Below are 27,070 nucleotides of genomic sequence, written 5' to 3'. Positions count from 1 at the left end.
TTAAAACAAGATTACACTTTAACAGAACAGAATTAACACCCCATTTTCAATACATAATTGTATGGCTGTGATATACATTGAGAGGAGACAAATCGACTTTCTGAGATGTTTTTCACAAGTTCAACGTTCACTTTCCATCCAGCTCGGAGACAGTTACACTGATTTCCACCTTTTGAATGAGAACACTGCATGAGCAACATAGAGCACAGTTGCTGCAAACGCAAATATCTGCAAAGTGAAAGGAAATAGTTAGTATTACATATTATCTAACCCAATTATAATTCATGGTCACAAAGCAATAGTGGTTTAACATGAAGATTTTAATGGTATTTTTTCCCGATATGTTACTCAGAGAAAATAAAGATTGGAATTGCACATTGCAACGATTTAATAGAAGAACAGAAATGACTGAGAGAACGCCCACTTTTCACTGATGCTGGTATCATCTCTTTAGCTGAAGCTGTTACTTGAGACCCCCTTCCCAAACCTTGGCCCATCCTCTTCCATTGTTCTCTTCTTTGCAAATGTACCTCCTCCAGGTATTGGTCCAGTGTTGTGGGGAGAAAGGAGCAGAGAGGACAAGTGTCACAAGCAGGATAGGGGTGACGGAGGTGGGAAACATTGGGTCCAGATTTGGGCCCAGTGTTCCCTGCAATCTTCAGAAGAGGTGTTGGGTATTGTGTTTGAAAGTTTTCAGATTGTATGAAACTTGGTGAAATAGTAGGTGACAAAATGGTCAGAGGCATGGCAGATAGCGTTCAATACGGAAACATGTGAAGTGCTACTCTTTGCAGTAAGGCATCATAAAAGGCAAGAGTTTGAGAAGTGTAAGTGAACAGGGAGGTAATGGTGTCCACATATATATGGAGGTATAGGCCACAGAGAACCTTAGGCATCTCTCTTCATTAGAAACAGAGAGACAATGAATATGTACAGCTTTGGATAATCACTCCACAAGCACAGGGGTAAGGAGAGAAAGCAGACCTCCATGAACTACCACAGCTGGTATGACCAGTGAGCTCTAACTTTATTCTGCTCCTCTAGTCAACTGAGCCAACCAACCATCCCAGTGTCCACATATGTGCAAGTCTTTACGATATTAAGTTAATAAGACATATTCTTCACTTGAGTTTATAGATCAATGCCTAGAGTATAAAAGTGAAGAGATCATAACAGAAATGTAGTTAGACCTCATTTGGAATATTGTGAACAATTCTGGGCACTAACTGTCTGGAAAGATATCCAGATGCTGGAAAGAATATAGAGACGATTTACCAGGATGCTACCAGGCATCAGCTCCCTTGGATATGAGCAAATATTGGAAAATTTCGAACTGCTCTACTTGGAACAAAGGTGACATAATTGATTTCAAATTGTAAGAGATTTTGTGAGCATATACGGGAAAAGAAATATTCCCTCCAACATGTGAGTTAGTAACTGGAGAGGGTGGATACAATATTATTGTGAATATATACCTCACAGAATCCCTACAGTGTAGAAGTAGGCCATTCAGCCCATTGAGTCTACACTGATCCTCCAAACAGCATCCCACCCAGACCCACCCCATCCTTGTAACCCTGCATTTCCCATGGCTAATGCACCTAGCCTGCACATTGCTGGATCCTATGGGGTAATTTAGCAAGGCCAATCCACCTAAACTGCACATCTTTGGATTGTGAGAGGAAATCCACGCAGACACGAGGAGAACGTGATAGTCGTGTGAGGGTGGAATCGAATCCTGGGTCACTGGCGCTGTGAGTTAGCAGTGCTAACCACTGAGAGCAAGTGAGGTCTGCAGATGCGGGAGACCAGAGTCAAGAGTGTGGTGCTGGAAAAGCACAGCAGGTCAGGCAGCATCTGAGGAGCAGGAGAATCGACGTTATGGGCCAGAGCCCTTCATCAGGAATGAGGCTGGGAGCCTTAGGGCTGGAGAGATAAATGGGAGGGGGGTGGGCCTGGGGAGAAGGTAGCTAAGAATACAATAGGTGGATGGAGGCGGGGATGAAGGTGATAGGTCGGAGAGGAGGGTGAGTGGATAGACGGGAAGGTAGATTTACAAGTGGGATACGTCATGAGGATGGTGCTGAGCTGGAAAGTTGGAACTGGGCTAAAAGGGAAATGAGGTGGTGAAGTCCACATTGATGCCCTGGGGTTGAGGGACCCGAGGCGGAAAATAAGGCATTCTTCCTCCAGGCGTCAGGTGGTGAGGAAGTGGCGATGGAGGAGGCCCAGGACCTGCATGTCCTCGGCAGAGTGGGAGGGGGTTTGAAATGTTCAGCACGGGACAGTGGGGTTGGTTGCTGTGGGTGTCCCGGAGATATTCTCTGAAGCACTCTGCGAGAAGGCATCCAGTCTCCCCAATGTAGAGGAAACTGCATTGGGAGCAACGGATACAATAAATGACATGTGTGGAAGAGCAGGTGAAACTTTGATGGATGTGGAAGGCTCCTTTAGGGCCTTGGATGGAGGTGAGGGAGGAGGTATGGGCGCAGGTTTTGCATTTCCTGCGGTGGCAGGAGAAGGTGCCAGGAGGGCAGGGTGAGTTGCTAGGGGGCATGGACCTGACCAAGTAGTCACGGAGGGAATGGTCTTTGCAGTAAGTGGATGGGGTGGGGAGGGAAATATATCCCTGGTGGTGGGGTCTGTTTGGAGGTGGTGGAAATGTCGGTTGATGATGCGATTTATGTGGAGTTTGGTGGGTGGAAGGTGAGGACTGGGGGGTTCTGTCCTTGTTGCGTTTGGAAGGATGGGGTTTGAGGGCGGAGGTGCAGGACGTGGATGAGATGCGTTGGAGGGCATCTTCAACCACATTGTAGGGGAAATTTCAGTCTTTAAAGAAGCTGGCCATCAGGTGTGTTCTGTGGTGGAACTGGTCCTCCTGGGAGCAGATACGGCGGAGGCAGAGGAATTTTTTTTTGCAGGAGGTAGGGTGGGAGGAGGTTTAATCCAGGTAGCTGTGGGAATCGGTGGGTTTGTAAAAAATGTCAGTGTTGAGTTGGTCCTTGTGGATCAAGATGGAGAGGTCTATGAAGGGGAGGAAGGTATTAGAAATGGCCCAGGTGAATTTAAAATCAGGGTGGAATGTGTTGGTGAAATTGATGAACTGTTCGACCTCCTCATGGGAGCATGAGGTGGCACCGATGTAGTCATCAATATAGCGGAGGAAGAGATGAGGAGTGGTGCTGGCGTAACTATGGAAGATGGACTGTTCTATGTAACCGACAAAGAGACAGGCATAGCTGGGGTCCATGCGGGTGCCCATGGCTACCCCCTTTCATCTGGAGGAAGTGGGAGGATTCGAAGGAGAAATTGTTGAGGGTGAGGACCAGTTCAGCCAAATGAATAAGAATGTCAGTGGAAGGGTACTGTTGTGGACATTGGGGGAAGACGGACAAAACGTAGGGCTTGGAGGCCCTGGTCATGGCAGATGGAGGTGTAGGGGGACTGGATATCCATGGTGAAGATGACGCATTGGGGATTGGGGAATGGGAAGTCTTGGAGGAGGTGGAGGGCGTGGGTGGTGTCCTGAACATATGTGGGGAGGTTTTCGGTGGGGAAGGAGCAGGCTGAGACGATAGGTTGGCCAGGGTAGTCAGGCTTCTGGATCTCGGGTACCCGTGCCACCCTAAGAGGGGAGATGTGGAGATGTTCTTTCACTCAGAGGATGGTTGGCTCGACCTGAAAAAATTGGTGGCTGTATATTCCATAAGTAACTTTAAAGTAGAGTCGGACAGGTATCTGAGGTTGAGGAGTTACCACCAAAGACCAGAGTTGTGGCACTCATTGAGTCTCCTCTTTCAAAGGCCCAGTGTAGGTACAATGACCTGTGTAACCTTCTTCTGTGGCACAGGTTTCTGTGATTCTATGAAGGAGCTTCGATTGCTGACAGACTGGTACTGAATTAGGAACTCCCTGCCTTAGGGCATTGTCCATCAACCTACAGCACATGCACTTCACCGGTTCAACACAGCAGGTCAACATTACCTCCTCAAGGGGAGCTAGGGACAAGCAATAAAAATTACTGACCAGCCAGTGATGGCCACATCCCGCAAGTGAGTAAGGAAAACTTCCAACTCACGCATCAGGTAGACTGAGCTGATTGCATCTTATTTATACCCAACTGGCTTCAAGATATTCATCAAAACAATCAATGACTGATCATGTGACATCTTAAAAAGATAACCCAGAAGAATGTCAGCTACTTCATGCTTGTTTATTCCGACTCTGTTAAGCTGTCCCTCTCCCAAGAGCTATTTGTTTTGGAATTAGAAAACAAATCTCTTCCCGTAACCGAACTGCACTCAATGACACCTGATACTATTAAGATGAATCTGTGTTGGTGGCTCTGGCAAAGCCACACATTCACCTTAATAGCACCAGATGTCACTACGAAAGATTGCACCTTCCAATTTACTATGAGCAATCCCAAGTTACAGTTTACGGTTTCATGCCCTACAGGGGGCGCTGGTTAGGCTAAACCTTATCATCCATCCCCAAATACCCATCAACTGAGAGCCTCATTTCAAGAGGCAGTTTAGAGTTAACCACAAGCTGTGAGTTTGGTGTAACAAATGGGATAGACCAGATAAGAACAGCAGATGTCCTCCCCTAAAGGACTTTAGAAAGTAAAAGGTGAAGCTAATCTTGCTGAAACTTGATTCTGATTCTGGATTTTATTGGTTGAATAATTCCACCAGCTCTCTCTCTTTTTAATTCATTCACAGGATGAGGGTGTCACAGTCTGGGCCAGCGTTTATTTTCCAACCCCAGCTGCTCAGAGGACCCTTTAGACTCAACCACTGGATAAAAGCAAATTACTGCGGATGCTGGAACCTGAACCCAAGAGAGAAAATGCTGGAAAATCTCAGCAGGTCTGGCAGTGTCTGTAAGGAGAGGAAAGAGTTGACGTTTCGAGTCTAACTGAGCCTTTGTCAAAGCTAAAAAAAGGGAGAAAGATTTGACAAAGGGTCAGTTAGACTCGAAACGTCAGCTCTTTTCTCTCCTTACAGATGCTGCCAGACCTGCTGAGATTTTCAGACATTTACTGTTTTAGTTTAAGAGTCAACCACGTTGCTGTGGGTCTGGAGTCACACTTGGGCCAGACCGAGTAAGGATAGCAGATTTCCCTCCCGAAAGGACATTAGTGCTGGCTTTTTTCTGACAAATCAGCAATGGTTTCATGGTCATCATTAGACTCCTATTTCCAGGAGTAGACAAAACTGAGGACTGCAGATGCTGGAGATCAGAGTCAAGACTAGAGTGGTGCTGGAAAAGCACAGCAGGTCAGGCAGCATCCGAAGAGCAGAAAAATTGACATTTCCAGCAAAAGCCCTTCATCAGGAATGAGTCAGGATGCCTCTGAGGTGGAGAGATAAATGGGAGGAGGGTGGGGCTGGCGAGAAGGTAGCCAGGAGTACAATAGGTGAATGAGGTGGGGATGGAGGTGATAGGTCAGAGGGGAGGGTGGAGTCGATAGGTGGGAAGGACGATTAGCCTGTACGACAGGATAGTGCTGAGCTGGAAGTTTGAAACTAGGATGAGGTGGGGGGGGAGGGGAAATGAGGAAACTGTTAAAGTTCACATTGATGCCCTGGGGTTGAAGTGTTCCAAGGTGGAAGATGAGGCGTTCTTCCTCCAGGGGTCGGGTGGTGAGGGAGCGGCGGTGAAGGAGGCCCAGGACCTCCATGTCCTTGGCAGAGTGGGAGGGGGAGTTGAAATGTTGGGCCACGGGGCGGTGGGGTTGTTTTGTGCGGATGTCCCGGAGATGTTCCCTGAAGCGCTCTGCAAGAAGGCATTCAGTCTCCCCAATGTAAAGGAAACCACATCGGGAGCAACGGATACAATAAATGATGTATGGAAGTGCGAGTGAAACTTTAATGGATATGGAAGGCTCCTTTGGGGCCTTGGGTGGAGGTGAGGGAGGACGTGTGGGCACAGGTTTTACGATTCCTGCGGTGACAGGGGAAGGTGCCAGGCTGGGATGGTGGGTTGTTGGGGGGGCGTGGACCTGACCAGGTAGTCGTGAAGAGAATGGTCTTTGCAGAAGGCGGATAGGAGTTGGGAGGAAAATATATCTCTGGTGGTGGGGTCCATTTGTAGGTGGTGGAAATGTCGATGGATGATGCGGTTTATGCAAAGGTTGGTGGGCTGGAAGTTGAGGACCGGGAGTTTCTGTCCTTGTTATGGTTGGAGGGGCGGGGTTTGAGGGATGAGGTGCGGAACGTGGATGAGATGCGTTGGAGGGCATTTTCAACCATGTGGGAGGGGAAATTACGGTCTGTAAAGAAGGAGGCCACCTGGTGTGTTCTGTGGTGGAACTGGTCCTCCTGGGAGGAGATACGGTGGAAGCGGAGGAATTGGGAATACGGGATAACTTTTTGCAGGAGGTAGGGTGGGAAGTCTGTGGGAGTCAGTGGATTTGTGAAAAAATATCAGTGATGAGTCAGTTGCCATTAATGGAGATGGAGAGGTCCAGGAAGGGGAGGGAGGTGTCTGAGATGGTCCAGGTGAATTTAAGGTTGGGGTGGAATGTGTTGGTGAAGTTGATGAATTGTTCAACCTCCTCGCGGGAGCACGAGGTGGTGCCAATGTAGTCATCAATGTAGAGGAGGAAGAGCTGGGGAGTGGTGCCAGTATAACTACGGAAGATGGACTGTTCTACATAGCCGACAAAGAGACAGGCATAGCTGAGGCCTGTATGGGTGTCCTCCTATTTCCAGATTGTTATGGAATGCAAATTTCACCATCTGCCATGGTGGGATTTGAATCTACTCTCACACTTTATTGCACTATCGGAAGCTAAATTAGACTCCATCTTTGTAATTGCTTTTAGATTGTCATGTCAGCCTTGAAAGAATGGGATTATATCGGGTGGAAGGTATAGGGGGGATGTCAGGGGTGGGTTCTTTACCCAGAGAGTGGTGGGGGCATGGAATGCGCTGCCTGTGGGAGTGGCAGAGTCAGAATCATTGGTGACCTTAAAGCGGCAATTGGATAGGTACATGGATAGGTGCTTAAGCTAGGACAAATGTTCGGCACAACATCGTGGGCCGAAGGGCCTGTTCTGCTGTATTGTTCTATGTTCTATGTTCTATATCAACCATATTCTGATTCCTGATGAGGGGCTTAAGCCCGAAACATCGATTTTCCTGCTCCTTGGATGCTGCCTGACCTGCTGTGCTTTTCCAGCACCATACTCTCGACTCTGATCTCCAGCATCTGCAGTCCTCACTTTCTCCTTGGATCAGCCATATGTTTGAGGTGTGTTGTTTTTGTAACATGAGGGCATCTTGCACCTCTCTGCCAGTTTTTACCTCGTTAGAAACATTTTCACCTAAGCCATTAGACTTTAGCTTCATACACGATTCCTGAATGTGAGCAAAGCATTCAGGCTGTTCCTCCACTGCAGTGTTGAGGGAATGCTGAATTATTCAGACTGTTCCTCCACTGCAGTGTTGTGGGAATGCTGGATTATTCAGACTGTTCCTCCACTGCAGTGTTGAGGGAATGCTGAATTATTCAGACTGTTCCTCCACTGCAGTGTTGTGGGAATGCTGGATTATTCAGACTGTTCCTCCACTGCAGTGTTGAGGGAATGCTGAATTATTCAGACTGTTCCTCCACTGCAGTGTTGTGGGAATGCTGGTTTATTAGAGACACTGTTGGTGATGTGAGTTCCTAACTTCCTGATATGAAGATCCCATGACTTTTTTTTTGTTTAGGTAGCTGACTATCTGACTTACATAGATTGCCAGCAGCATGATTCATCATCAAACCGAAGGACTGAGAAAACTGCACAAGTGGAGGTTGTGGTTGGTCAGCGTGTGGTACAACGTCTCTCCCCAAAGTCACCACCTCGAATTGTCTGAACTCAGAGATGGTGGGCACAGATTAACAGAACCCAGCACAGGCTGGTTGCCATTCCCATCTTGTTTGTTAAACATCCCACTGCCAATCCAGTGAACCGATGCCAGGATAAATGGATTCAAGGAGGAGAAATGTCAGTCCCCAGTGACAGGTCTAAGCATCCAGTTGTCATCAATAAGCTAGGAAGGCTGGTCAATCAATAACTATATTCACCTGGTTCAAGTATCTGATAGTAAGGCCATATGGCCGTAAGAAATAGGAGCAGGAGTAGGCCATTCGGCCCCCTGAGCCTGCACCAACATTCAATTGGATCATGGCTAATCCATCACTCTTCATGTTCTGGATTAGTGGTGCTGGAAGAGCACAGCAGTTCAGGCAGCATCCGAGGAGCAGTAAAATAGTATTCCTGATGAAGGGCTTTTGCCCGAAACGTCGATTTTACTGCTCCTCGGATGCTGCCTGAACTGCTGTGCTCTTCCAGCACCACTAACCCAGAATCTGGTTTCCAGCATCTGCAGTCATTGTTTTTACCCAACACTCTTCATGTCCAGGCTGTTCTCAGATCCTCTTACATCTTGGACAATGAATAGAACATCTCAGTATGACTGTACTGCCAGTGTTAGCCCTAATTACAAGATGGATATGTACTTATCTGGTTCAAATGGTAGTTCCACCAACTGGAGATATGGAGGTTCAGTAGAGGCTGCTCGCTTCTCTCCAATTCAATGTGTCAGACACAAATCGTTGGATAGAGGAGTCCTCACATACAACTGACATATATTGTTTTTTAATCCCCTATCATACAGGTATCTACCTTCTGCAAGGTGAAATGAGCTGCAAAGTGCCAGTAACTTTGTACACTGGATATCTGAGCGTAGAGCTCTATCTTACCCATCACTGACTGTTCTGTGAGAAGATTCGGGAAAGGGAGTTGCCCTTAATGGGATGACCTTAACCCTCATCCTCAAACAACCCCCTTCTTATCCTCAAACTATAATGCAGGTTGGTGTTGGCTAAACACACCCCACTTCTGCAGTTCTCTAGTAAAAATGTCACAAGTACAATTACAATATTTAAAAGCTGTCTGCGGGTTTGCATGAATAGGAAGGGTTTAGAGGGATATGGGACAAATGCTGGTGAATGAGACTCAATCAGTTTCGGATATCTGGTCAGCCTGGACACATTGGACTGAAGGGTCTTTCTGTGTTGTATAATTCTGTGAATCCTTCTATGACCAAGACCGTTATAATCAGAAGTAATCCCTCTGCTATTTATCGGATCAGGTTGTGTGCAAAATAGAATCAACGTTTTACTTATACACCAGCAGTAAATGTCTTTTAAAGCCATTCACATGGTGTTAAATCTGGCTGTACTTGTGCTTGTTTCTTTCCTAGACTGTATTTAGAATTCAGATTGGACCCAAACTCTGCTACTTGACTTGTCTGGGTAAGAATGTTACCCTTTAGCTCCTGCTCAGTACTGGCCACACCCACCATGTCCTATCAGATTCCAATTCCTCCCTCTGCTCCGGCTTTCCTGTTATTGGTTTGCCACACTTCTAGGACATTTCTGAGGATCTTAATCAGGTGTTTCATAAATGCAGGTTCTCTTTATGTGGGATTAATCTTTAAACTGTAGCTATTTTTATGATGTGTGTACAGCAGTGTTAAAAGCTCCACCAGCCATTTTCTCTCGGTGTATAAGCCTGTTAAATGCCCTCATGTGATTATCTTATAAGTTAATAAATGGCTACGCCATGGCAGAAAACAAGTCGTAGTGGTATGTGCCTACCTGTGCTGCTGCTGACTTCTGCTTTGTACCCACCCCCCAGGCCGGTCGGAATGCCCATCAAACATCATCAGGAACTGCTGGGGGTTGTGGCACTTCACTGGGTGGGAAGGCAGGTGTGTGAAAGGAATGACACCTTCCCCTCCTCCACTCTCTTCTCACAGGCAGACAAGGGGAGCATAGCCTTCTTGACGGAGATCGATTTTATTCCCATTCGCTCACAGGACTTGAGCAACGCTGGTTGGGCCAGAATTTATTGCCCATCCCTAGTTGCCCTTGGGACCATAAGACATAGGAGCAGGAATTAGGCCATTCAGCCCATCGAGTCTACTCCACCATTCAATCATGGCTGATAAGTTTCTCAACTCCATTCTCCCGCTTTCTCCCCTTAACTCTTGATCCATTTGACAATCAAGAACCTATCTATCTCTGTCTTAAATAGACTCAATGACCTGGCCTGCACAGCCTTCTGTGGCAGTGAATTCCACAGATTCACCACACTCTGGCTGAAGAAGTTTCTCCTTATCTTTGTTCTAAAAGGCCTGCCGTTTATTCTAAGGCTGTGACCTCTGCTCCTAGTCTCTTCGACCAATGGAAACACCTTCCCAACTTCTACTCTGAGGCGGTGGTGTTGAGTTATCTTCTTGAGTCACTGCAATCCATTTAATGAACATACACAATGCTGTTAGGGAGGGAATTCCAGGATTTTGACCCAATAACACTGAAGGAACTGTAATAGCTTTAAAATGGTGAATGGCTTGGAGGGAAACTGGTGGTGTTCGCATGTACCTCTGTCCTTCTGGGTGGTGTGGTCATACATCTCGAAGGTGCTGTCTGAGGAAGCTTATTGAATTTTTGCAGTGTGTCTTGTAACTGGTATACTCTGCTGTTATCAAATGTAGGTAATGGAGGGAGTGGATATTTGGGGATGTGGTGCCAATCAAGTGGGCTGCATTGTCCTGGATGCTGTCAGGCTTCTTGAGTGTTACTAAAGCTGCACTTATCCAGATAAATGGGGAGTATTCCACAACACTCCTGACTTGTGCCTTGTAGTGGGTGGACAGGCTTTGGGGAGTCAGGAGGTGAGTTGCTCATTGCAGAATTCTAAACACTTTGATCAATGCACTACTGATAAGGTGAATCCAGTTGAGTTTCTGTTCAATGATAACCCCCAGAATTTTCCTGTAATGAGCACATGCTCACAGCACATGGGCAAGTTGTCAGGAACATCTGGGTGGAGTATCTGTGGGCCAGGAAGATGATCATGTTCAGACACCTTCTGCCTGCTGGAAGGTTCCGCTATTGGCAGGGGATCTGTAGATAGAATGATTCTCAGACCCTGCCCTGCACACTGAACCTGCCCCACTCAGTCCCTGTCACCAGGGTCTGCCCTCCACACCAAACCCACAAGGCACACACCATCCTGACTTAAAGACATAGAGTCATAGAGATGTACAGCATGGAAACAGACCCTTCGGTCCAACCCGTCCATGCCGACCAGATATCCCAACCCAATCTAGTCCCACCTGCCAGCACCCGGCCCATATCCCTCCAAACCCTTCTTATTCATGTACCCATCAAAATGCCTCTTAAATGTTGCAATTGTACCAGCCTCCACCACTTCCTCTGGCAGCTCATTCCATAAACATACCACCCTCTGTATGAAAAGGTTGCCCCTTAGATTTCTTTTATATCTTTCCCCTCTCACCCTAAATCTATGTCCTCTACGTCTGGACTCCCCCACCCCATTCCCCTCATGATTTTGTAAACCTCTATCAGGTCACCCCTCAGCCTCCGACGCTCCAGGGAAAACAGCGCTACCCTATTCAGTCTCTCCCTATAGCTCAAATCCTCTAAACCTGGCAACATCCTTGTGAATCTTTTCTGAACCCTTTCAAGTTTCGCAACATCCTTCCAACAGGAAAGAGACCAGAATTATACTCCAAAAGTGGCCAAACCAATGTCCTGTACAGCAGCAACATGACCTCCCAACTCCTGTACTCAATACTCTGACCAATAAAGGAAAGCATATCAAACGCCTTCTTCACTATCCTATCTACCTGCGACTCCACTTTCAAGGAGCTATGAACCTGCACTCCAAGGTCTCTTTGTTCAGCAACACTCCCGAGGACCTTACCTTTAAGTATAATAGTCCTGCTAAGATTTGCTTTCCCAAAATGCAGCAGCTCTCATTTATCTTAATTAAACTCCATCTGCCACTTCTCAGTCCATTGGCCCATCTGGTCCAGATCCCATTGTAATCTGAGGTAATCTTCTTCGCTGTCCACTAATTTTGGTGCCATCTGCAAATTTACTAACTGTACCTCTTATGCTCGCACCCAAATCATTTATGTAAATGATGAAAAGCAGTGGACCCAGCATTGATCCTTGTGGCACTCCACTGGTCACAGGCCTCCAGTCTGAAAAACAACCCTCCACCACCACCCTCTATCTTCTTCCTTTGAGCCAGTTCTGTAATCAAATGGCGCATTCTCCCCCGTATTCCGTGAGATCTAACCTTGCTAATCAGTCTCCCATGGGGAACCTTGTCAAATGCCTTACTGAATTCCATATAGATCAGGTTCACCACTCTGCCCTCATCAATCCTCTTTGTTACTTCTTCAAAAGACTCAATCAAGTTTGTGAGACATGATTTCCCACGCACAAAGCCATGTTGACTATCCCTAATCAGTCCTTGCCTTTCCAAATATATGTACCTCCTCTCCCTTGTTATTCCCTCCAACAACTTGCCCACCGCTGATATCAGGCTCACTGGTCTATAGTTCCCTGGCTTGTCCTTACCACCCTTCTTAAACAGTGGCACAATGTTAGTTGAAGTTTCCTCATAGGATTCATGTGGCCCCAGATCTTCTTGCAAAATTTAAAGAGGGAGAATCTCCAATTGGCCCAAATGTAAAATAAGCATAGGTCCTCTCACTCATTGTTTGTGGTCATGCCACAGCTTTGTAGGTATTGGAGTGCTGGGGCAGGAGTGACAGAGAGGGTCTTGGGGACCGAAGTTAAGGTAGACCTGATCTCTCTTCTCTTGGGCTTGCTGAACTTACCTTCCTTCGATGTATATGGGAAAAAGCTTTTCAACATCCTCACTTTCTGTGTGAGGAAGAACATTCTGATGTGCTGGGTATCTGAGAGCCCCTCGGGTCTGTCAGGGTGGCATATGTTAATTATGGAACACATCCCTTTGGATTTTCTCACAAATATGGTACACCAGAAAACGGAACATTTTTATTTTTGAATTGCCTGGAAGCAGATTTGTCTGCCATTTTAATTAGGGCCTTCGTTTAGCCATGATGGTTAGATTTAGTGAACCTGATATCCTGACAGGAAGAATTTTGAATAATGGGTGTAATAATTAATCCTTTCGATAGTTGGGAGCTTCAGTTTTGTTGCATTATTTATTGATCTCTAGTGAATATAATTTTGATTTGTTCTGTAAAGTAGGCTAGCAGTTAGTTTATTGTTATTGTTGTGATAATTTTATATTGTTATACTTCTGCAATTTTATAATTTTGTAAAGAAAAATTTCTCAATAAAAATATTTTACGAAAGAGAAGGTAGGACACAACCACGTTCTCAAGGGCAACTAGAGACGGGCAATAAATGCTGGCCCAGCCAGTGACACCCATTATCCACAAATGAATAAAAAAGTGTAGATTTCTAACTATGGAGAAAAGGTCTGTGTAACAGGAACTGATTGCCTCTTTCTCATTCTCTCTCTCTCTTTCTCTGTCTCTCTGTCTCTCTCCCCCTCAGAAAATATAAAATAAAACTTGTTAACCTACATTGCATTTAGATTTGGGACATAAGCTAGCGAGAAAGAGGCAAAACTGACAGGATTGCATCATTTGAACAGATCCTACACGTACCGAAGCAGCAACATCGATTTGGTAAATCCTGTCCTTACGGACTTGTTGACGTACTGTAGAATTAGCCTGTAGGACAGCAGCACTGAAATAAAAGAGAGCTGCAACACCATGATAGCAAGCATCCTGTTGGAAATAAACCAAGAAAAAACAGCATCTGTTAAAAGTTCATATGCTCAGCTAAACCCAACCTCCCCTAGGTTCTGAGCCAAGTGTTTGCTCAAAACCAACATTGAGTCATGGAACTGTACAGCACGGAAACAGATCCTTCAGCCCAACTTGTCTATGCCGATTAGATATCCTAAAATTATCTAGTCCACTTTGGCCCATATCCTTCCAAACCCTTCCTATTCGTGTACCAAAACAGGTGCCTTTTAAATGCTACAATTGTACCAGCCTCCACCACTTCCTCTGGCAGCTCATTCCATACACGCACCACCCTCTATGTGAAACGTCGTGCCATTTAAATCTTTCCCCTCTCACCTTCAACCTATGCCCTCTAGTTTTGGACTCCCCTACCCTGGGAAAAAGACCTTGGCTATTCACCCTATCCGTGTCCCTTATGATTTTATAAACCTCTCAGGTCACCCCTCAGCCTCCAAAACTCAAGAAAATAGCCCCAACCCATTTAGCCTCTCTCTCCCTATAGCTCAAACCTTCCAACACTGACAACATCCTTGTAAATGTTTTCTGTATCTGAAAGCATTGCCACCACTCAATCATTGTAGATAGAGAGTGAGTGTCTTTAAAAGCCACCTTAATCAGTTGATTATCCGTACGGTAATGGGAAAGATTTCTCATAATAACCAACAATTGCATTTAACATGTAAAAACCTCCCAAAGCAGTTCACAAGGACATTATCAGAATAGATCTGAGGCATTGGGGGTAGCGGAGCCACACTTAATGAAGTATCTGAAACAGTAAGTGTGGGGATTGGGGAGAGGAAGAGAGACAGGAAAAAGTATAGCAACCAGCCATCAGATGATGAAAATCAAGGAGATCACAACTGGAGGAGTATAGAAGAAGTCTTTGGAGGGATTTGAGCAGAAGTGTGAGTATTTCTCAAATGAGGAATGGCAGACAGTGAGTCCATTTCCAAGTTAGGATGGTGTGTTGCTAAGAGAGGAACTCACGGGTCATGGTGTTCCCCATGCAGGAAGATGGGGCATTGGTTTAACAATTTATCTGAAAGATGGCACACTCAGTAGTGCAGCACTCCCTCTGTCCTTCACTGGATTTTCAGCCTCGATTATCATACTCTCGAGCCCTGAAGTGGGGCTTGAATCGAAAACCCTGTGACCAGAGGCATGTGTCCTACTAACTGAGTCAGAGCTGCAAAAAACTTGCAAATAGTAGCTCAGCTGATGGCAGCAGAGTGAGCGGGCACCTCGCCAATTCCCTAGCTTCATCCTGATTGGGTCCATGGGTGCCAATCCACCAAGTGGTAGGGGTTGGGGGGGGGCAGGGGGGTGGGTATGGGCTGCTGGTGGTGCCTGGAAATAGTGCCTGCCACATTGGGGATGCCATAAGAAAACCAGTGAAGAGTCACTAGTGGACCCCCGGGGGAATGGTGCCCTCATACAAACCAGTCAACTCAAAGTCAGCAGGGTGGCACTTTCTACAATACAGTACTTTTGTTCTTCCAGTGTCTGACTGAGGGAACATGTGTTGGGAAATGTGTGCCATAGAGTTTGGGTACGGGGAGTCGTCCATGGCCCCATCTTTGTCGGTTAAGCCACCTGCCCTGCTCTGGCCCCCAAACATCAAACAGCAAGCAGAGACTCCAATCCTCAGGCATTGTGTGAAATCTAATCCAAGTAACTGCTTTGATGAGGGGTAAGAGGTTGGCTGTGGTAATGTCCATGGACAACTGTTTATTCAGCAAAAGTTAAAGAATTTCACCTGCTAAAGGCCAGAGAGGAGGTGGCCAGTGTTTCATAAAAGGGATGTAACCAGAGAGAAAGCATATTCAACAGGATCTTGACCAGATGGGCCAATGGACTGAGAAGTGGCAGATGGAGTTTAATTCAGATAAATGTGAGGTGCTGCATTTTGGGAAAGCAAATCTTAGCAGGACTTATACACTTAATGGTAAGGTCCTCGGGAGTGTTGCTGAAGAAATAGACCTTGGAGTGCAGGTTCATAGCTCCTTGAAAGTGGAGTTGCAGGTAGATAGGATAGTGAAGAAGGCGTTTGGTCTGCTTTCCTTTATTGGTCAGAGTATTGAGTATAGGAGTTGGGAGGTCATGTTGCGGCTGTACAGGACATTGGTTAGGCCACTGTTGGAAGATTGCGTGCAATTCTGGTCTTCTTCCTATCGGAAAGGTGTTGTGAAACTTGAAAGGGTTCAGGAAAGATTTACAAGGATGTTGCCAGGGTTGGAGGATCTGAGCTATAGGGAGAGGCTGAACAGGCTGAGGCTGTTTTCCCTGGAGCGTCGGAGGCTGAGGGGTGACCTTGTAGATGTTTACAAAATTATGGGGGGCATGGATAGCATAACTAGACAAAGTCTTTTCCCTGGGGTCGGGGAGTCCAGAACTAGAGGGCATAGGTTTAAGGTGAGAGGGAAAAGATATAAAAGAGACCTAAGAGGCAACTTTTCCACGCAGAGGGTGGTACGTGTATGGAATGGGCTGCCAGAGGATGTGGTGGAGGATGGTACAATTGAAATATTTAAGAGACATTTGGATGGGTATATGAATATGAAGGGTTTGGAGGGATATGGGCCGGGTGCTGGCAGGTGGGACTAGTTTGTGCTGGGATATCTGGTCGGCATGGACCCGTTGGACGGAAGGATCTGTTTCCATGCTGTCCATCTCTATGACTATAAAGATAGCAAAACCTTACTAGATGGATCAATCCCCCAGCAAAGAGATCCACCCACCCCACCAGAGGGATTAATACTCCCCCCCCCACTAAATGGATCAAACCGCCAACAGAGCGATCACACCCCCCCCAAACCAGATCAACTCCCACAACTCAGGTCACATCCCCATCACAAGAATCACACTCACACCAGAGAGATCACAGTCACAGGAAATGAATCCCTACCACAGGGATCAAAATCCTCACCACATGTTCTGAAGATCCCACTACTGAGCTCAAATACTCACCAAGGGGATTAGAGGACCCTGGCACAGGTTTAGAATCCTTTATTTGACTGAATCCTCTCCAATTTCTTGTTGTTTTTCTGGGGCGTTAAGCTCCGAATGAGCATTGCAGTTTGCATCATGAACACCTGCAATGGGTGGTTCTGGGATTCCAGCCTAGGGGCCTTGAAGGGATGGCATTGGATTTTCAAATCCCAATGGTGTTGACCCGGAAGTGATAGTGGCCCCTTGTACTTCCTGTCCCTCTCCTTCCAGGTAGGGGGCTGCCTCAGACTGACCCAATAACTTCAAGGTCAATCTTTGTACTTGCTTTTGTGGCTTCTCTAAAGTGGGGGTGGCAGCACGGTTGTTAGGTGAGTGGACCCACAAACCAGATTTGCACTACAGAGGCATGAGTTCAAATCCCATCAGGACAGATGAGGAAAAATTAAACACTTATCCGGAATAAACATCAATAATGATCATGGCATTGCAGTAAACACTTATCTGTTTCATATATGCAGGGAAGGAGATCTGTTGTCCTACATGGGACTCCAGACCCACAGCAATGCGGCTGTGTCTGCTGCCCTTGGAAAATCCAGGCAGGACAATCCAAGATGGTCAATAAATAGTGGCCATGCAATGATGCTCAAATTCCAAGGATGATTTGCTGTTTATACATAAATAAAGCTACTCCGACCTGTAATATGATAACACGTTGCACACTTACCAAGAAACACCAGGCTGTGGAGTTCCGAGGATATCCGAAGAAATAACAGATCAGCAGGAGCAGCGTTAACACAAAAAGGAGGAGGGAGACAAATATCACCCAACCTTGGCTGACTTTATCAGCAACGTTGATAGAAGCCACAAGGATCCAGACTAATGCACCAAAAACCTGTAGAAGACAAGTAGGTGTTTATTTTATCATCAACCCCAGACTGATTCCCTCACGGATTCCAGACGGTTTCTGCATCCAGTCCTCCTCTTTGAAGGAAATCCAACAGTAATGTCACCACATGGATCCCATCCACTGGCTCGAACCCTCGGAAAGAGGAGCTGGCCTCCTTCCTGCAGTCACTGGATCACGAGAAGCCAGAAATTGGGTCACTGTCAAATCATGGATTCCAGGTCTCTCATTTTCTCTCCTTTAAGAGAGGGTTCATTAATTAAACAGGGTAATCTTCAAACAAATCCAGGTCAGAATGACTAGTGTCATTCAGCACCTTTTGGTCCAACTTGTCCACACCAACCATGAATCCCCATCTGTCCAATGTTCCTATTACTTTAAGTACCCACACTCTTTATGTATTTATAATGATTGGTTTACCCCATCCCTCCACCTTTGCTATAACCTGAACACCACACTGAGCCCATTATCGATATTTCCAGATTAGAAGCACATTATTGGCAAAGTTGTGGGCTTCCAAATGTCTAGAAAAACACAACTGGAAGTTTTTTTTTAACGGACTCCTTCCAGGGAACTTGAAATCTCAGGCACAATGCCTGCTGGTGGAACAGATAGCCATGCCCGCTGGTGCAACAGTTCAAATGGTTGATTCCAACATTTACTGTCAGTATTCGAATGTAGAAAGGATGTTCTTATATAGCTCAAATGACCAGCCAGTGTTCAGCCATGACTTGGTGGTAAGGTAGGATGCGGTTTTTAATGTGGGTTATTGTGGTTTCTAAAGAAATAAAGAGAGAAGACTGATATTTACATGGTTCCTCATGATGTCCAAAGTAATTCCCAACCAGTGTACGGCATCTGAAGTGTAACCATCATTATAAGGTGAGAAACATGGCAATCAATTTACACAAACAAAAGACCAACAAACAGCAATGAGATAATGACCAGATGATTTGTTTTACCAGTCTTGGTTGAGAGATGAATATTATTGAGGACGTCAGAGGATTCCCCGAACTTATATGTCATAGAGTATTTTTCATTCATCTCAGGGGGCAAACTAAGCTGTGGTTTTATTGATGAATTCCCAAATACTAGCCCACATCAAGTCCTTTTTCCCTATCAACCCGGTGCCCATTGACTTACATTGGCTTTGCTCTACCAATACCTGCATTATCAAAATTCTCATGTGCTCAAATACCTCCTATCGATCTCACCCACTGCTCATCTCTGTAAGCTGCCCCAACTTTACAACTCTCTGAGATCTCCGCTTTCAAACAAACTCTGACTGTCTTATAAAACACACACTTCCTTTGCCTCAACATTGCAACTGTGCCTTCAGCTGCATCAGTCCGTCCTTGAGGATTGGCCCATTCAGGATAGAATCTTGCCAGGGGCTGAATGACATGGGCTGTGGTGAGAATCATGAGTGAGGCCTTTCTCTATAGGAAGGGCAACAGGTCACATTTCCCAACTAAGTTCCCGATGTCGAGATGAGATTCTTGCTAATGAACGATGAGAGGATGAATAAAAGGGATGATCACTCACTATTACAACATGGAACAGTACAGCACAGAACAGGCCAGTAAACCCACGATGTTGTGCCAACCATTGATCCTCATGTGAGGTAAACCTAATATATGAACCCTCAAATTTCTGTGACCATATGCATGTCCAGCAGTCTCTTAAATATCCCCAATGACCTCGCTTCCACAACTGTTGCTGGCAACGCATTCCATGCTCTCACAACTCTCTGCGTAAAGAACGCGCCTCTGACATCCCCTCTATACTTTCCGCCAAACACCTTAAAACTCTGACCCCATGTGTTAACAATTTCTGCCCTGGGAAAAAGTCTCTGGCTATCAACTCTATGCCTCTCATTATCCTGTACACATCAATTAGGTCCCCTCTCTTCCTTCTTTTTTCCAATGAAAAAAGTCCGAGCTCAGTCAACCTCTCTTCGTAAGATAAGCCTTCCAGTCCAGGCAGCATCCTGGTAAACCTCCTCTGAACCCTCTCCAAAGCATCCACATCTTTCCTATAATAGGGCGACCAGAACTGGACACAGTATTCCAAGTGTGGTCTAACCAAAGTTTTATAGAGCTGCAACAAGATCTCACGACTCTTAAACTCAATCCCCCTGTTAATGAAAGCCAAAACACCAAATGCTTTCTTAACAATCCTGTCCACTTAGGTGGCAATTTTAAGGGATCTATGTACCTGCACCCCAAGATCCCTCTGTTCCTCCACACTGCCAAGAATCCTGTCTTTAATCCTGTACTCAACTTTCAAGTTCGACTTTCCAAAATGCATCACTTCGCATTTATCCAGGTTGAACTCCATCTCCCACCTCTCAGCCCATCTCTGCATCCTGTCAATGTCCCGCTGCAGACTACGACAGTCCTCTATACTGTCAATGGCACCTCCAACCTTTGTGTCGTCTGCAAACTTGCTAACCCATCCTTCGATCTCCTCATCCAAGTCATTAATAAAAATTACAAAGAGTAGAAGCCCAAGAACAGAGCCCTGTGGAACACCACTCCCCACTGACTTCCAGGCAGAATATTTTCCTTCCACTACCACTCGCTGTCTTCTGTCGACCAGCCAATTCTGTATCCAGACAGCTAAGTTCCCCTGTATCCCATTCCTCCTGACCTTCTGAACGAGCCTACCATGGGGAACCTTATTAAATGCCTTGCTGAAGTCCATATTCACCACATCCACTGCTCGACCCTCATCAACGTGTCTAGTAACATCCTCAAAGAACTCGATAAGGTTTGTGAGGCATGACCTGCCCCTCACAAAGCCGTGTTGACTGCATTTATTCCTGATGAAGGGCTTTTGCCCAAAACGTCGATTTCAAAGCTACTTGGATGCTGCCTGAACTGCTGTGCTCTTCCAGCACCACTAATCCAGAATGCATTTAATCAAGCCATGCTCTTCCAGATGGTCATAAATCCTATCCCTCAGAATCCTTTCTAACACCTCGCAGACGACAGACGTGTGACTTACTGGTCTGTAATTGCTGGGGATTTCCCTATTTCCTTTCTTGGAGAGAGGAATTACATTTGGCTCTCTCCAGTCCTCAGGTACGACTCCAGTGGAGAGCGAGGATGCAAAGATCTTCGCAAGTGGCGAAGCAATTGCATTTCTCGTTTCCCAAAGCAGCCGAGGACAAATCTGGTCCGGGCCTGGCGACTTGTCAATCTTAATGTTTGTCAAACTTTTCAGCACATCAGCTTCCTCGATCTCTATCTGTTCCTGCTCTTCAATGGTTTCATTCACTACGAGGTCCTTTTCTTTAGTAAAGACAGAAGCAAAAAAACTCATTTAGGGCTTCACCTACCTCCTCAGACTCCACACACAAATTCCCTATACTATCCCTGATCGGCCCTACTCTTTCTTTGACCATTCTCTTATTCCTCACATAAGTGTAAAATGCTTTTGTGTTCTCCCTAATCCGTTCTGCCAAGCCTTTCTCGTGCCCCCTCCTGGCTCTCCTCAGACCATTTTTGAGCTCCTTCCTCGCCTGCCTGTAATCCTCTAGAGCTGAGCTTGACCCTAGCTTCCTCCACCTTACATAAGCTGCCTTCTTTCTTTTGACGAGAAGCTCCACCGCTCTCGTCATCCAAGGTTCCTTTATCTTACCCCTTCTTGCCTGTCTCAGAGGAACACGTTTGTGCATCACTCGCAACAATTGTTCCTTAAACAGTCTCATGTCTATAGTGCCCTTTCCATGGAACAATTGCTCCCAGTCCATGCTTCCCAACTCATGTCTGAGAGCATCATAGTTTCCTTTTCCCCAATTAAATGTCCTCCCATTGTGCCCGCTTCTCTCCTTCTCCATAGCTATGTAGAATGTGAGGCAGTTGTGGTCACTATCACCAAAATGCTCTCCCACCGCAAGATCTGACACCTGCCCAGGCTCATTGCCGAGCACCAAATCCAAAATGGCCTCTCCCCTCGTCGGCCTGCCAACGTACTGAGTTAGGAAACCCTCTTCAACACATCTTACAAAAACAGCTCCTTCCAAACCATCTGCTCGAAGGAGGTTCCAATCAATATTGGGAAAGTTAAAGTCACCCATTACAACAACCCTACTACGTCCACACTTTTCCAAAATCTGCCGACTTATGCTTTCTTCCATCTCCCTGCTGCTATTAGGGGCCTGTAGTAAACCCCTAAAGAGGTGACTGCTCCCTTGCTGTTCCTAATTTCCACCCATACTGACTTGGTAGGCAGATCTTCCTCGACAATGGAAGCTTCTGTAGCTGTGATACCCTCTCTGATTAGTAGTGCTACACCCCCTCCTCTTTTCCCCCCCTCCCTAGTCTTTTTCAATGCTCTAAACCCTGGAACATCCATCAACCATTCCTGCCCCTGAGAAACCCATGTCTCTGTTATGGCCACAACATCATCGCACCAGGTACTGATTCATGCTCTAAGGTCATCACTTTTATTCCTGATACTCCTTGCATTAAAGCAAACACACTTTAACCGATCCCTTGGTTCTTTCCCAGGAGATTCCTTCCCACTGGCTGCGCTATCTCTTGCTATTGCCTCATCTCCATCAACTCTCACCTCTGGTATACAGCTCAGGTTACCCTCATTATTATCCAGCTTCACCCCATTAATACACGGTTTCCTGCTCTCCCACCTGTTGGATACAAATTAGATACCAAGAAAGTCTGGGTGACAACCTGGCAACTGCAGCTTGACATTTACTCCTTCGAGTTGGGCCAACACCTTTTGACACACTTCATGGGCAGTGGCTTCATTCACCCCAAGCCCTTGGAGGGATCCTATCGAGCGGTTCCCTGAGCAGACTGTCAAAGCCATTTGGCAGAATGCCTCATCGCCAGAACTTTCCAACAAGCGCCAGGACATGTCTTGGCTGGTGGTGAGAAGGGCTCTGCCTGTGAGATCCTTTATGCACGCCCGGACTCTCTGCCGCACCGCACGCTGCCCTCGAAGCGGCTGCGGGGGGGGGAGGAGACTGTCACACACCTCCTTCTGGAATGTGCCTACGCAGAAGATGTCTGGAGAGGAATGCAGTGGTGTTTGTCAAGGTTCGTCCCGAGCAGCGCCGTGATGCAGGACTCCGTGCTATACGGCCTGTTCCCCGGGACGCACACCGAGACGAACATCAACTGTGCCTGGAGTGGGAGAGGGAGTTGAAATGTTGGTTCACAGGGCGGTGTGGTTGATTGGTGCGGGTGTCCCGGAGATGTTCCCTAAAGCGCTCTGCTGGGAGGCACCCAGTCTCCCCAATGTAGAGGAGACCTCATCGGGAGCAACGGATACAATAAATGATATTAGTGGATATGCAGGTAAAACTTTGATGGATGTGGAAGGCTCCTTTAGGGCCTTGGATAGAGGTGAGGGAGGAACTCCCCCTCCCACTCTGCCGAGGACATGGAGGTCCTGGGCCTCCTTCACTGCCACTCATTCACCACAAGACGCCTGGAGGAAGAACGCTTCATCTTCCGCCTCGGAACACTTCAACCCCAGGGCATCAATGTGAACTTCAACAGTTTCCTCATTTCCCCTTCCTCCACCTCACCCTAGTTCTAAACTTCCAGCTCAGCACTGTCCCCATGACTTGTCCGGACTTGTCCTACCTGCCTAGCTCCTTTTCCACCTATCCACTCCACCCTCTCCTCCCTGACCTATCACCTTCATCTCCTCCCCCACTCACCCATTGTACTCTATGCTACTCTCTCCCCACCCCCACCCTCCTCTAGCTTAGCTCTCCACGCTTCAGGCTCACTGCCTTTATTCCTGATGAAGGGCTTTTGCCCGAAACGTCGATTTCGAAGCTTCTAGGATGCTGTCTGAACTGCTGTGCTCTTCCAGCACCACTAATCCAGAATCTGGTTTCCAGCATCTGCAGTCATTGTTTTTATCTCCAGAACAATGGTGTGTCTAACTGTCAGACTGAAAGGAACAGACAGTCCTGAAGAAGGGTTATACCGAAACTTTGACTTCTCCACCTCCTGGTGCTGCTGGGATACATGCCCACGTGCCTGTCCTCTGGAGGAACAACATCTCATCTTCAGGCTAGGCACTTTACAGCCTTTTGGGCCTAATATTGAGTTCAACATTTTCAAATTGTGAACCAGCTCCCATTCCTTCCCTTCCTTTTAGCTTTACTTGTTACATTCTCTGTCACCATGTCCTCTCTCCCCTCCCACCATCCCAGTGGGACTGGCTGTGCTTTCCAGAACGTCCTTTCTCTATCAGCACCCGACACCCACCACCGCCCAACTATCACGTTAATGCTGTCCCCTCCATATTTCACTTCAGCTCTGATGAAGAGTCATCTGGACTCAAAATGTTAGCTTGCTCTCACTCCATGATTGCTGTCTGACCCACTGTGATCTCCAGTACTGTATTTGTTGTTTTAATCTACTTTGGCACTGCTTGTAGTCCCAGCCTTGACCACTATACTCTTCTGGCACTATTGAGACTAGAGAGCAGCCAATCCACTCCACCCCCCCCCCCCCAACCACAACCCACCACCACCACCCCCACTGATAGGGAGCATAGTCTCAACATGACCCTATTGAGCAGAATATTGCTGCAGGACAGTTGGGTTTCTGGTTGGTGATCTGCTGAGCATCTTTTAGATTAGAAGGAAGTGTATGTAATCTGCTCCCCCATGAAATCCACCCCTAGATATAGTGATCTCCGTTATGGCAGTCACTACTCTAGATTCTTCCATTGCTGTTTGCACAGATTACACTAACCACCATGTTACAACACGGTGACTGCACTTCAAAAAGCACTTCATAGAATTGTGGAAGCCATATGGTGGAGAAAGATACCATTCGGCTCTTCAGGTAGGAGTCATTACCTCATGCCAATCTCCTGCCTTTTCCTCAGACCCTTGCACACTATTCTAATCCAGGTTTGGAGGTGCCAGTGTTGGGCTGGGGTGTACAAAGTTAAATATCACACAACACCAGGTTATAGTCCAACAGATTTAATTGGAAGCACACTGGCTGTCGAAGTGTCGCTCTTTCATCAGGTGATAATCCAAATATTCATCCAATAGCCTCTCGCTTGCCTCACACAAAGCTGCCTCCATTACATTTCCAGGCAGCACGTTCCACACCTGAACTGCTTACTCAGGGATTAAAGCTTTTTTTTCTCATATTATCCTTGCTTCTTTTGCAAATCACTTTTATTCTGTCACTGGAAGCCCTCCTTTTGTGAAAAGCATTATATAAGTGTAAGTATTTCTAATTATGAGAAGTTTTATTTCACTTGGCTGAAGAAAACAACTATTTTGGAGATGGGCCAAATGATTCAGCACTCCAGAACCACAGCAATGTGGTTAACTCTTCATTGCCCCAATTAGGGATGGGCAATAAATACTGGCTTAGCCAACAGTACCCTCATCCCATGAATGATTATATAGAAAAAAAGTGGGAGCCCATGTCTGTGCCTATGTCAACAACTGGTGCTTAGCTAGTTCTGTGATGATTGAAGTTAGTCAGTCAGTTTCGGTTGGATACCCTGCTATAAGCTCAATAAGATAGCCTGACTTCTTGTTTTCAATTGACTGAGCGACTTCTTTGAAGACGTTTTTTCCTCCTCTTCAATTGGAATTAAGACTGCTCGCAACTTCATCTCATATTTCACCTCAAGGTTTCCAATCACATCCTGTGGGAAGAGTATTTACTTGCACAACCATGAAGTCACCTGAGTTGTCTCTTCCCTCAGCGCGTCTGCTGCTGAACCCTTCTCCTCCACCTCGGCTCATCTCTAGATTGGCCATTTGAGCAGCCTCCCCCAAATGCTACCCTCGGTCAACTAAACATCGATTGTTGGGTTTGTAACTCACTCTGTGTCGCAGTCACCTGTCAGAACTGAACTCACTGACCTACATTGGCTCCCTGTCAAGTAAAACTATGAGCTTAAATTCTCAAATTCCTCCATGGTTTTGCCCCTCCCTCCGGCCTCACAACACTGGGGGGTGTTGTAAGTGTGATTTGCTAACACAGGTCGCTTTAGCTGGCCAGGTTTATTGGTGATTTTGCCTTCAGCCTACAAGATCCTAAGGTCACAGAATCCTCTTCCTTAAACCTCTTCACTTATCTTTAATACCTTAATATGCTCCTTGAAACCTAAATCTTTCCCCAAGCTGTTCCCCAATCTTATTATCTGGCTCATTATAACTTTGTGTTCCTGTGCTCATGCCCGAAACGTCGATTCTCCTGCTCCTTGGATGCTGCCTGACCTGCTGCGCTTTTCCAGCAACACATTTTCAGATCAATATAACTTTGCTTTATAATTCTTTTGTGAAGAGCCTGGGGTACTGTTTTTGATGGTGCTTAAGTATAAGTACAATTTGCTCCCGTTCTTGAAAAGGAAAAGCAAATCCGGTGCGTAGAGCCCATTCACCCAAAGCAGAAAAGGCAAATCAAGATTTCTGACTATTTTGTTTGAATGAACCATCATTGTTGTACTCACAAGTTCAGGTAACATGAGAAGATCAGGCATGTTGGTCAGTAATTTGGTGCCTCCAGGTATAATACAGTCTGATGGAGGGTCAGTATTGCTGGTCTCTGGTGATTCCGGGGAAGCCATGGTTTTATCCACTCCAAGGAATACTTCTGTCAATTCCTACTGCTTTTCTATTGTTTGCAGCCAGCAGTGATCTTAGCACTGATAAATGAGTACACCTCTGGACACACCTCTTCCCAAGGTTTTTTGCTCGATAAACTGGTTTGAGCTTTCACTCCTGGCACACCTAAAGATACAATTGTCGTGCACTGTGTCAATGTTCAGTCTCCAAATGCCCAAAACGTAAAGAGACCAAAAAGAATTGGTTTAGAATGAAGCACTGACAGCTTAACTGTAACCATAAAGTCAATTGTTTTCTTCAGGGGCAAGTAATCACAGTCTATCAGTTCTTGTCCCAAATCCAGTGATGTGCTTTTGTGGTAAAGTAGAGCTATGTCTTTCAGTTGATTTGCATTTTCCCCTTGAAGAACTGTAAATGAGGTGCAGATGAGGTGTAATGTTACAGAAATATAGAAGTTGCACAGTTTAAAGGGAAAGCAACAAGTTTGTCATTTCAGTAAAACAGCTCCTTGGCTCAAGGTAACGAGTTTGGGAAGGTGTAGGATTTTGGAGATTGTGGGTGGGAGCAGATTCTGAACAGAAAGCCAATTAAAGGGCTTTATTATAAGAATTGACCTGCAGATGCAGAGCGACGCAGATGGGCAGCTACACTGCTCCCTCTTTCTACCAACTGCTGCAACTCATTTTTGATCATGTTCAAAGCAAAATGGTGGGGAGTTCAAAATCTTAAATAAACAGGGAAATTGCTGGAAATACTCAGCAGGCCTTTGGAGAGAGTTGTTCCCAGGCAGAGCTGGAGGAAAACAATGATGCAGCAGGTTAGAAGCAAGTGCAGAGGCAGGGTAAAGGAGGAGTTAGGGGGACAAAGCATAACTTGGGGGATGTTTAGATCAGAGTGATGCTGGAAAAGCACAGCAGGTCAGGCAGCATCCGAGGAGCAGGA

General features: G+C 46.3%; 1 protein-coding gene across 1 annotated transcript; it reads right to left on the bottom strand.

The window, feature by feature from the left end:
• Positions 1 to 26,592, bottom strand: LOC140457788 (myelin and lymphocyte protein-like). The gene is made up of 4 exons (XM_072551417.1): positions 26,014 to 26,592; positions 17,359 to 17,526; positions 13,542 to 13,664; positions 1 to 228 (listed from the first exon to the last, which is right to left on the bottom strand). The coding sequence occupies exons 1-4, from the start codon at positions 26,128 to 26,130 to the stop codon at positions 154 to 156; spliced, it is 483 nt and encodes a 160-aa protein (XP_072407518.1). The 5' UTR covers positions 26,131 to 26,592; the 3' UTR covers positions 1 to 153.
• Positions 26,593 to 27,070: the final 478 nt, after the last annotated feature.

Source organism: Chiloscyllium punctatum, chromosome 3, assembly GCF_047496795.1.
Source record: "Chiloscyllium punctatum isolate Juve2018m chromosome 3, sChiPun1.3, whole genome shotgun sequence".
Lineage (NCBI taxonomy): Eukaryota > Metazoa > Chordata > Chondrichthyes > Orectolobiformes > Hemiscylliidae > Chiloscyllium > Chiloscyllium punctatum.
The sequence above is the reverse complement of the archived record's forward strand: the minus strand, read 5'-3'. Positions and strand labels throughout refer to the sequence as shown.

Coding starts and splice junctions, on each gene's coding strand:
- LOC140457788 (XM_072551417.1), bottom strand. CDS start 26,130: ATGGCTTCCCCGGAATCACCAGAGACCAGCAATACTGACCCTCCATCA. Junction 17,527..26,013: donor TTCTCATGTTACCTGAACTT/GTGAGTACAACA, acceptor TGTCTTCTACAG/GTTTTTGGTGCATTAGTCTG. Junction 229..13,541: donor AAATCGATGTTGCTGCTTCG/GTACGTGTAGGA, acceptor TTCACTTTGCAG/ATATTTGCGTTTGCAGCAAC.